Source organism: Pollachius pollachius (genome assembly GCF_949987615.1).
Source record: "Pollachius pollachius genome assembly, chromosome: 7".
Taxonomy (NCBI): Eukaryota; Metazoa; Chordata; class Actinopteri; order Gadiformes; family Gadidae; genus Pollachius; species Pollachius pollachius.
This window is the reverse complement of record NC_136940.1, coordinates 11387888-11399266: the sequence shown is the minus strand read 5'-3', so window position 1 is coordinate 11399266 and position 11379 is coordinate 11387888. Positions and strand designations below refer to the sequence as shown.

The 11379-nt window shown below is 46.9% G+C and overlaps 1 protein-coding gene across 1 annotated transcript in view; it reads right to left on the bottom strand.

Annotated features, from left to right (window-relative positions):
• The window catches only part of ror1 (receptor tyrosine kinase-like orphan receptor 1), a 122928-nt gene continuing 111549 nt past the window's right edge, over nucleotides 1-11379 (bottom strand). The window contains exons 6-12 of the mRNA XM_079739375.1: nucleotides 10379-10696; nucleotides 9466-9711; nucleotides 8393-8607; nucleotides 6249-6428; nucleotides 4866-5093; nucleotides 4064-4428; nucleotides 1-3164 (exon numbers count right to left, since the gene is read on the bottom strand). Of these exons, the coding sequence (XP_079595501.1) occupies nucleotides 2426-3164; nucleotides 4064-4428; nucleotides 4866-5093; nucleotides 6249-6428; nucleotides 8393-8607; nucleotides 9466-9711; nucleotides 10379-10696 (2291 nt within the window). The 3' untranslated portion in view covers nucleotides 1-2425. The remainder of the gene's footprint in view (nucleotides 3165-4063; nucleotides 4429-4865; nucleotides 5094-6248; nucleotides 6429-8392; nucleotides 8608-9465; nucleotides 9712-10378; nucleotides 10697-11379) is intronic.

The window sequence follows — 11379 nt, the reverse complement described above, 5'->3', positions numbered from 1 at the left end:
AACAGTACGGATTTACTAGTACCTTGTGGCCGTAAACTGACGTTACAATTGTTTTTAATTTGGATCTAAATCAAATTCAGGCTTTTCCTGATGCTTGTAATGTTGAAGATATAGTTCCATTTAATGACAGCAAAGGTATTCACAACAGCATTTAATAAAAACATTTTTTTGTTGCAATACAAAACATTTGTGCAAAAAATGTTCAGACATAATACAAACAAAAGGCCTCTCTCGGTAAAGGATATTCATGTAAACCATTTTTAATGGGTAATGGCATACGCTTTTCACAATACTATATTTATTTTTTACAAATCTGAAAGAGTCTCCAATGATATTGTTAAATGCCACTACAACATTTTTTTTCCTCTTTTCAAATACAAAATAGATTTGGCTTCGATTCACAGTCTTGAGTACAAGTGGTTTTTAAATGGGACGGTTCGGTGAAGGTGAATTCTCAACATTGCTCAATGGGAGGGCTGCACAGAACTCCAGCGGCTATGTTAGGTAGCTCAGTTTGCTTAATTTGAAAGATTAAAAAAAAAATTAAAAAAAAAGTGAAGTAAAGCAAATTAAAGGACCCTAAATCCAAAGGCGAAAGCATAAAAACATTTGGGTCATACGTTGTTAATGAGTCATTTTTCGAGGTATTTAACATCCATCACAAATGGACAAAAGTGGGCTAAGGCTGAAGTAATATAATTTTTTTTATTATGTATTTTGTTGGACAGATGTAAAATGACACATCAGGTTTGTTTGGACCATTTTGCCTCATTTGCGCAATAGCATTCTGGCCTCTCCTTGACTGCTTCACTGAATAAACACATAAATACATTCACTACTGGTCTCATACTAGTAAAACGAAATGGAGCGTTGCGGTTGCACATTGGTCATCTAGATAAATAGGCTACAGACTGACAGTTGACATGCACAGTGTAGACCATCACTGTGTACAGGGAGGGGTGACCAAGCTATCCTTGCACTTACGTTCCCTCACGCACTGTACCAAAACATCAGAGACAGCACCACCTATTGGGAAACACAGGCCATTACATTTGCTCTTTCTGATTGGCTGATATTGTACCAGGCAAGTGTGAGGTCATAGGGCAGGTATAGTGTATGGAGCCACTTGTACATCTTTAAACCGACTTAAATCCCAAGGTTTCGTCCTTTCCTCTCCTCCTCACATGCAGGCGGGGAGGATATATACATTTGGTTCTCGGGCCAAGGCAAAGATGTTTTTGTCTGATCAAACCCACCCCAGAGTGACCGCGACAACCCATAGCATGACAAATGAAAGCAAACTGGCGAGGGCGGTCAACCAAGAGCTCTGGTTGGTTCAAGGTACTATTTCTACTCCTGATATCCTTTAAAATATCATAGCAGAGGAGGCTACATCGAACAGAACCCTCCAGACTTGAACTCGTAGACATTTTAAACATTGCTGGTGGTCTCTGGGTGGTTGGGGCGGAGGAATGGCGCTCTCTGGTTGGGAGGGGCAGTTGGGGTGTGATGCAGAGGGTAAATGTGGTCTGACGTTGAGGTTTGATCCCATGTCATCAGTGTCTCAACCAAGCAGAGGGAAGAGAGGGAAATGGAGGAGGGGCCAGAACGATCAGCTTGGTGTCCAATCAGAAGAGCCCCTGGTCCCGCCCATCCCTTTCCACTCAATACTCTTGCCAGATAGAAGTAGTGTAAAGTGTGACTATAACAGACTTTTCTTTCATCTCTGGCCAGACGCAGTATTACCTGCATGAATTTGGACAAAACCTCATGTAACTGTTGGTTGTTCTAACCAAAGCCTTGATCGCAGAGCTTCTGCCAGCTCCTCCGATTCAGAGGAACCAGGACCGGGACCCCCTTGTCTCCACAACGTGTCTTGTCCAGTCACAAAATGATGCAGTGTTGCTGAAAGGAAGCTGAAACCTCTGAATAAATGTCCTGTTCCCTTTAAATTCATAACCGCTTTGTGATCGATACAGTCTCTTGGCAGACCTTCATTCGGAGGAGACGCTCCTGGGGGGGAAGTCAGTCAGTCTGTGAGACTCCCAGGTCTGCATGCCTTACACTCTGGGCCACGACTTCATCGGAAACAGCAGAGGAAAGGGGGACGGATGTACACCCCCTTCCCCCACCCCGAAACATAACGTCAAATGTCTCTTGCTCAATAAAAAAATCTTCCTTTTGAATATATATATACTTATATATATATTTGCATTTTAGTCATTTTTGAGTTTTTCTAATGTATTTACACAGAAGGTTAAAATAAATTGAATAAAGAAAACAAGAGCACATTTTCAAACCAAGGAAGTATGCTAACATAGATGGGGGCAAGAGTAAAAAAAGGTTCTGTCCAGACTGGGGCCTGGAGTCCTCCAAAGGGTGTCAACGCCATAGAAAGCAACGAGAAGAAGCAGAACCAAAGAGCCTACAGGTCCAAGGTGATGACCGGGTCGCTGTATAGCAATATGTTGCCATCCCCACCAAGCAGCGCCGCCGTCTGGGAGCCGTGCTCCAACTGCCCCACAGACTTCTGGGTAATATGTCCGTACATCTGCCCGCCAGGGCCGCCCTGCACCATGCAGTGGGAGAGCAGGGGAGTGTTGGCGTCGTGGTTGGAGCCTGTGGTGGAGGGGACGCCGCTCACGTGGCCCGTGCTGGTGGAGCCACTGGCACTGCTGGGCGAGCGGCTCTTGGGCGGGGGCAGGTGGTGCTGCACCACCCGGGTGGGGGGCTGTGGTGGGCCGGCAAAGTGCGCCGGGAAGGCGGCGTAGCCTGGTGGGATGGGGTAGCCGTTGACCGGGATGAAGCGCTGGTGGGCCTGGGCGACGGCCACAGGCGCCCACCCGGTTGGGATCTGCCCCATCTGCCCCATCTGCCCCATCTGCCCCATCTGCGTCATCTGGGCCATCTGGGCCTGCGGGGAGAGCGGCTGGCCCGGGTACATGTAGCCCGGGGCGGCAGCATAGCGAGTTGGGTGGCTAAGGTTGCTGACGGGGCTGGCACTGAGCGAGGTGGTCTGGGTGGTTGCGTTGCCTCCCGACGGCGTGCTGGAGCTGCCGTGGGAGGACATGCCCTCCCAGGCGCGCAGACGCCCGTGGATGTCCTTGAAGCGGGGCCGGCGGGCCGGGCCCTCCTGCCAGCACTCCGTCATGAGGCCGTAGAACCTGTGAGGGGCCCAGACACATCAGCGGCCAGTCTTCAACTACATATTACACCACTATGTATGATGAACTACTAGGTACACTTCAATGGCAACACATGCCATATCCCCCGGCTTATATTACTGGAGTAAATAACAAGTAACAAGAAGAGATCGGTGAGAAATGCACCGTCTGTGACTTTTCATTTTGGCCATCGGCTTGTAAACCTAGTTCACCCGGGATTGTTTTTATGACTTTATGAATTTCATTTTCTAAAATGACACAAATGTGGATAGTATTTTTTTTCTCTACACTCTTTAACTGAGTGCATCATGCTGCTGTTTAAATCTAGATGCACCATATCCAACGCTACTCTTTTTCAGCAGCTTTTACTTTGAAATTGAAATTGTGGAATCGTGGCCATTGTGGCCATTGTGGACATTACTTTCTTTTGTATTTAGTTTTCAGTCTTCTTCTAGCCTCCAGGACTTAACACTGTAAATTATTGACTGCTTTGGCGGATGGCATACCATTCAAGTGCATTTATATATGCTTTATATATTATCACATAGTGTTTCATCCTATATTATTGGGGATCCAGTAGTTCTACTAAGTTATAGCAGAACTTCTGGGGGGAGACGGCCTAGGCTCTGTGCCTGGGCAGGAACTCCAAGCTGCAAGGGGCGGAGTTACTTGATTTTGGTTATGTAACGGAAAAAGACAGAAAACTAATTTGTGTGAATGGATGAAACTTTCTGGCAGGGATTTAAAGAAGTGTATTTACTTAATAAGTACATGCTGCCGAGTTTGTGTTTGCCGTTAGCCCGTTAACACCCTTACAGATCCCCGCCACCAGCAACAATAAATGGTAGAAACAAACTTGAAGGGAAAGAAAGTCTAAATCTAACTGCTCCAACGTGTACCTTGGTGGGCAGTCCTCAGGGCAGGGCAGCAGCTGCCTCTTCCTCACCATCTCCATCACCTCCTGGTTGGAGAAGCCGTAGTAGGGCTGCAGGCCGTAGCTGAACACCTCCCACAGCACCACACCGAACGACCAGATGTCCGAGTCGGTGGTGAACTTGCCATAGGCGATGGCCTCGGGGGGCATCCAGCGGATGGGCAGCAGGGTTTTGGGCTGGATGCGGTAGTAGTCCGAGCAGTAAATCTCCCGGGACAAGCCCAGGTCCGAGATCTTCACGTGCAGCTGCTCCCCCACCAGGATGTTCCTCGCCGCCAGGTCCTTGTGGATATAGAAGTGGCTGGCAAGGTACTCCATGCCAGACGCCACCTGGTGGAGGGTAGGGGGAGGGACGTTTACACACTTCTACACTATCTCCTGTGTTGAATTCAAGCCTTTACACATTTCTACTCTATTTCCTGTGTTGGATTGAAGCCTTTCAATCCAGTTCGAGATTGAAGCAGTTAAACATTACTACTGTATCTGTTAAAACTCAAATTTGATAATAAACACACGTACTCAACAAACAACAACGCTTGCCGAGTTTTACGGATAATGCATTTCCCCAAAGCGCTGAGAGTGCAGCAGAGGAGAAGCACAAGAGACACAACCACAATTGTAAAGCAAAAAGCAGCGTATTCCCTTGTCGAGAATTACCTGCCATAGTGGACGACTACCCTCCCACGAACCCCAAGGCACCAAGCACGGAAAGCCTGGACAGACCAGCCCTCCTACGCAGTGGGGTTGTGACCTGGTGGTGTGCGTACCTGCAGTGCCATGTGCAGGAAGTCCCCGTGGTCCAGGCTAGACTTGACAGTGCCGTCCTCGTCACTGCTGCAGCCCACGTCTGAGTGTGGCGAGCGCATGATGAGGAACTCGTGCAGGTCGCCCTGGGGCAGGAACTCAAACAGCAGGCAGACGGGCTGCTCCTGCGTGACCATGCCCAGAAGACAAACCACGTTGGGGTGGTGGAGCTCAGCCAACGTGGACGCCTCCTGGGTGGGGGGGTGGGGGGGAGAGGACAGGGACAAGGGAAATCAGAAACACACTCGATACGAATGATCATTTGTTTTGAGTGGAATTTGGGTGGCAACACAGCAGGGTGAATCAGCAATCAAAAATGAATCAAGAATCAAAAATAAATTTGAAAAAAAGCGACAAAATTACATCCATTTTGTCCCTGTCCAATTAGTAGAACCGTACATTCAACATTACATGATGTAAAGCTGCATTATTTCACTGTAGCCATCATTTATGTCAACAATTAATTGAACTTAATACCAGTTACTGCTGAAAAACAAAATATAAATTTAACAAAAATCCAAAGAAAATAAAATAATTCACCCATAGCGCGACCAACCGAGGGATTATTATTTTTTGTAAACTCTGATTGGTTTGGTCTGTGCACACTAGGGATGGGCAAAACGATTATTTTCCGGGAATCAGTTCTTTCAGTTCCGTTCACTATCACGATTCGTTCGTTTGATTCATTCGTTTGATTCGTTCGCTAAGTCAGATGGTCTGTTACGTCATTTGCCAGGGAATCGGAAATTATGGAATAAATGTTAATCAACATGCATGTAGCCTACAACTTTCTAATGTTCTGGCGAAATTACCCAGGTTAAGTTTAAATATTAAGCATATATATAAAGAGCATACGTGCCTTTTTTTCATAAATATCCTTAATACATAATGGGCTGCAGTAAGAATTAAATGGCGTCTTCCACGTAGCGCTAATAAGCAGTGAAGCACGTTAGCAACTAGAACAAACGTAATGGTAGGTAAAAACAATACTTTATTAAAGCATGCAATTGTGATGTAGAACAAAATAAAAAGAAAACATAAAGTGCTTGCATGATATTGATGCCTACAGCAATCATTAGTGTTTGTGTGGTGGTGCCTTATCATTTGTTTACCCATGGGTCATGGCAACGCGATTGCTACCTGCTCTCATTGGCTGAATCGATGAGAACATTTTAGACTCAATCAATATAAGGTCGCATATCAGTTCTCTTGTTTTGGGAATCAGTTCTCGTCGTTCACCTTCGGGATTCGTTCGTTCTGACCAAATCGTTCGCGACGACCCAGCACTAGTGCACACAGTGCAGGTTAAGTTGATTGATGCTGATGGGTGTTGCAGTGATGCATACCTGCTGGAAGTCCCCCCACAGCTGCGTGTTGGAGAAGTCCTTGAGCGTCTTGATGGCCACCAGCTGGGCCTGCTCCATGCCCGGGAGGTACAGGTGACCCTTGTAGATCTTCCCCAGTGAGCACTCCCCCAGCTCCTCCATGAAGCGCACCGCAGATAGGGGCAGCTCCTTGGCCTTGCTCTGCAGAGAGGGAGAGGGGGAGAAATAGATAGAGGGAGAGAGAGATGATGTGAGAGAGGGAGATAGGGAGGGAGGGAAAGGGAGAAGATGGTGGCAGGAGAGAATGGAGGGAGGAAAGATTAAATTAGTAAATAAGTAAGTAAATAATAATTATGTGTGTGAGTGTTTGGGGGGTTGGCTGAAAAGGGAAAAGTAACAAAATAAGGCCAAGACATTATTTTTGTCAGGCCAAAACTCTGGTATTCAATGAGAAAGTAGTCATACATTCATACAATAAAATCACAGGTGTCAATGATCACCTCGTGTCATTCATTGTCTGACTACAGTTTGCCATTTCGTTACCAGAGGGGAATACCACAAAAAACAGACAGAAAAACACATGGCTTTTGACGCAAGGGCGGACAGGCCATTAATTATGAGTTGTTTAACTGGGGATGGTACCATGGGAGCAATACAAGCAAGAAATATGGTCTCTGCAAGGCTTTTTAGAGAGATGTTCATAGTTTTATTACAAAAATGAGCCTATTGTTTTTGTGGAGTTATGGGAAGGAAATGCAATGCTGAGCTTGATCAAGATGAGGCAAGGCCCTATCTATGTTTAAATCACACTCGACACACAGTTGGAAAATATTTTGTTTTAAATTGTGCCAAAAAATGATGAAACATTCAGGGAGGAAATCTACGACATATACTAGATAGAAAATACTTAAATGATAGTAGGATGTGGGGACAGTTATCCGTTAACGCCACGCAATCAATGAGTTTGTTTTTTAGAACTCCTTTTCAAACAGCAAAGACAGACCTGTTTCATTACACAGCGATGATTATTACATTCATGCTAGCAGTGGACTCAGCACTTAAAACACATACAAGTTATCCAGGGGTCACCGCTTTACGACGAGTCATTTTATACAGCCCCAAACAGGCTCTTTAGCTCCAGCGTGTGTGCTGATACGTGCCCGTCAACACACACACACACACACACACACACACGCCTGCTGCGGTAGTGTGGAGTAAGATCTGAAGGGTGCAGAGAAGGGTGCAGAGCCACTTCATAACCAGAACCATCTGTCTAGCTCGCTCTGAACATTCAATACCCCAGCAGCTCCCTTCCAAGCCGCACACGCACATACTCACTCACGCACGCACGCACGCACACACACACACACACACACACAATCATTAACCTCTGCCTTCCTACTAAAACATACACATACACACACACACATACAATATGTGTTGTATAAATAAATACAACACACACACACACACACACACACACATACACTCACACACATACACGTACACAAACACAGAGCCAGTGAGAGTGGCGTGCTAGGCTTGCAGAGTGCTGACACACTGGGGTCTGCAATGGTGTTTGGACTGGGCTTCAGTGACTCAGGAAGACAAACACAGCAACACGGGCCAGCCCTTTGATTCACCACAGGAGAGGCTGCAGAGCGTGTGTGTGTGTCTGTGCATGCGTGTGAGTGTGTGCTGAGGCTATATATGCTGCTCAGCTCGCAATAGGTTCAAACAATAACAGTCACTCTGAAGAGGACGACTGGAGGACTTTATTGGCCCCACATGTTCTCACGCAGTCAGGGTAGGAGACAGAGGGTAGGAGACAGAGGGTAGGAGGCAAAAGGTAGATATTTCAGTATTTGTTCCACTGAGACACCCAACCCTGCCCTTGATTCTGAATACATGTATACTCACCCTGTAACCAGAGTGAGTCAATGCCACCATGTTTGCAGCATCTTTACAGTAAGTGTATACAACACAACACACAAGCACGTGCTCGGTGAGGGTGGAGATTAGCATGTCCCTCTGTGTGGTTTACCTTTGTTTGTGTTGACAATAGCAGTGTGTGTGTGTGTGTGTGTGTGTGTGTGTGTGTGTGTGTGTGTGTGTGTGTGTGTGTGTGTGTGTGTGTGTGTGTGTGTGTGTGTGGCCGTGCTCACTTTGGGCTTGTAAACGGTGGTGAGCATGGACATCTCCACGTTCTGTCCCCGGACCGGCTTGGGCTGTCTGGGCACGGGGGTCCGAGGGGTCTTGGTGTTGTTGCGGCAGACGCAGATGAAGAAGAAGAGCAGGGCGATGGCCAAGGGGATAGCCACGCTGGGGATCAGGATGTACAGGATCTCCATGTTACTACTGCTCTTGTCCTTGTTGTTGTCTGAGGGGGAGGGAGAGAGAGCGAGAGGGCGAGAGAGTGCGAGAGAGAGAGCGGGCGAGAGACAGAGAGATAAGAGGGAGAAAGCCAAAGAGAGAGACAGAGACAGACAGTGACAGACAGACACACAGACAGACAGACAGACAGAGACAGATACAGAGAGAGAGAGAAGTGAGTGAGAAAGGGGAGAGGGAGAGGAAGAGATTTTTAACAAACAGTTATTGACAACATAAATATATATTTGTTAAGTTTAACAACCAAGTAACAACAAAGGCAAAAAATTGCCATGCACATACAGAAAGGTAAAAGTAGAACAGTTTGGTATATAAATAAATATAAATAAATAAATAAATAACGCACAGCCATTATAGTTGCCGTTTGGCCCTGACATTGTTTTTTATGTGCAGTTCAATCACCCCGTGCAGAGTTCGTGTCAGCTCCCACAATTAATTTACTGATACTATAAATGAGCTTTAACTACACAGTAGAGTAAAGTACAGTAGAGAACAGTAACCCGTAGAGTACAGTAGAGAACAGTACAGTAACCCATTACGGCACAGCTGAGTACAGCAGAGAACACTTAGTAGAGTACAGTAGTAAGGTAGAGTAAGGTAGAGTACAGTATAATAGAGTCAGGAAGAGTAGAGAAGTAGAGTACAGAAGAGTGAGGAAGAGGACAGTTGTACAGTAGAGTACAGTACAGTGAGGAAGAGTACAGTTGTACAGTACAGTATAGTGAGGAAGAGTACAGTTTTATGGTAGCACAGTAGAGTGAGGAAGAGTACATTAGTATAGTACAGTCAAGTGAAATAGATGACAGCACAGTAGAGTAGAGTAAAATAAGGTCGAACAGCTCCTCACCACAGACGGCAATGTCGCAGAGCTCCATGCGGACGCTGTCGTCGAGTGTGAAGCACCAGGGGCCCTCATGCTTGTCGCCGGGATTACGGCAGTATGAGTGGCCCCCATTGAGCTCGGGGTAGCGGACGGCCAGGTAGCTGTGGCTGTGGGGGTGCTGGGAGTTCCAGGGTTGACACTGGCGCCCCGACCTGGTCATGCTCACTGTGCCGCGGTAGTCCGAGCCAGAGCCGTTGAAACACTTGTGGTCTGGAAGAAACAAAGTATTACCGTCAGGGGGGCTCGGCAGTGAGGCACAGAGAGTACCTTCTGCGATCAGGAATTATCTGGGGAAATGAAATCTCACTTTTTAAATAGAAGCGTAGCCAGAGCCTACTGCAGTATTTCCGTAATTGTTTTCCGTCATGGGAGAAGTCATCTCTCCCGATGTACAGACGTTCTCAAACCATTTTTGACCAATGTATCCCCTCTTAGATATTTTACGGCCAAGTACCCCTTTCAAAAAACACTTTGGGGAGAAAACTTGTCCTCATGTAAATGTTACACCCATAGCGTGCAAGCTGACTCAAGGGCTGAAATACTTTACAAATGATCTATCCCTCCCGAAAGAACAAATGAAAAACACAAATGTGAGCCAACTGATCCTCAGTGGCTTAACTGATTCAGCCAACTGAAGAACGCATCGCAAGCCCACAGCTTACATATCCATGGGGGATCTCATACCTTCTAGGCTCAGAATAGAACTGCTTGAAATTCAATGGGGAGTCTTGTAAACATGCACGATAAATTGCACACAAATAAAATAACACATTTGAGCAAGTGGATCTGCGACATAGAAATCCACTACGGCGCGATAATGGGCGGTGTCCCGTAGCTGTCCCGTATGACGCTGGCATCTGCGTCCCCCGGGACTTACTCTTGTTGATGGGCTCGGCCATGGGGATGCCGATGCGCAGGCAGTTGGCGGCGGCGGGGCTGTCGTACGCAGCCAGGTCGTCACAGTTGGGCAGCTTGAGCCGCTTCAGGATGAGGGGGTTGGAGCGGGCGATGATGTACTCCGTCTTGCAAAGGTCGTTCTCCAGGATCTCGCACTCGTCCTTGCACAGGTCGCGGGGCTTTTCCGCCCCCGAGCTGCGATCGCATGTGGGGAAGGCGAAGTGGCACAGGGAGGGGATGGCGAACTGGGAGCAGCGGTCTGAAAGGTGGTTGGATGTCCCGATCATGGTGAAGGCCGCTGGGGACAGGGGTGCGGGGGGGGGAAAGGGTAAGCATTACGAAAGGAAATCTCTTCTTCGATATTTACAGAGGAAGATTGTTCAATACTTGATCCTGATTTGTCAGTAACGTTCTAAAGGTGTGTGTTCTTTTTGAAGCACGGGACACCGCTGCCTTAAAAAGAACAGTACAGACTCTACCGATGTGCTGAAAATACAGAATTAAAAATTGATGGTCGATTACGACTATCGACAAGAAGGTTGCTTGACAATGCAAAAACAAGACATACAAAGTGCCACAGAAAAATATCAAAATTTCCACTGAACAGGCTGACAAGTCTTCATTTTAAAGCTTTTTGATAAATCTGTTGGAAAACAGCACACTCACAGTGTGCGTTCAGAGTGCAAACAAGAGGCCTACACATGGCTGTGATGCACGTAGCTCGGAACGAGGAGGGGAGATATTAGCATGTGGATCAAACTTTCCCACTCATATAAGTAAACAAATGCAGTTTCAATGAGCCAAACTTCAAAACGGGGGGGTCGAGCACTTCAGTGTGCTACTTTTGCTAGGATCTCATAGTGGCAGCAACCTTCCTGAAACATCTCAGCTAGAGCTGCTTCTTGATGTTGCAGATCAGAAGTTCATGGCCTGCAGTCCCTCCAGTGGCTAGAGTCCTAGTGGAGGTAGGAGCGAAGACAG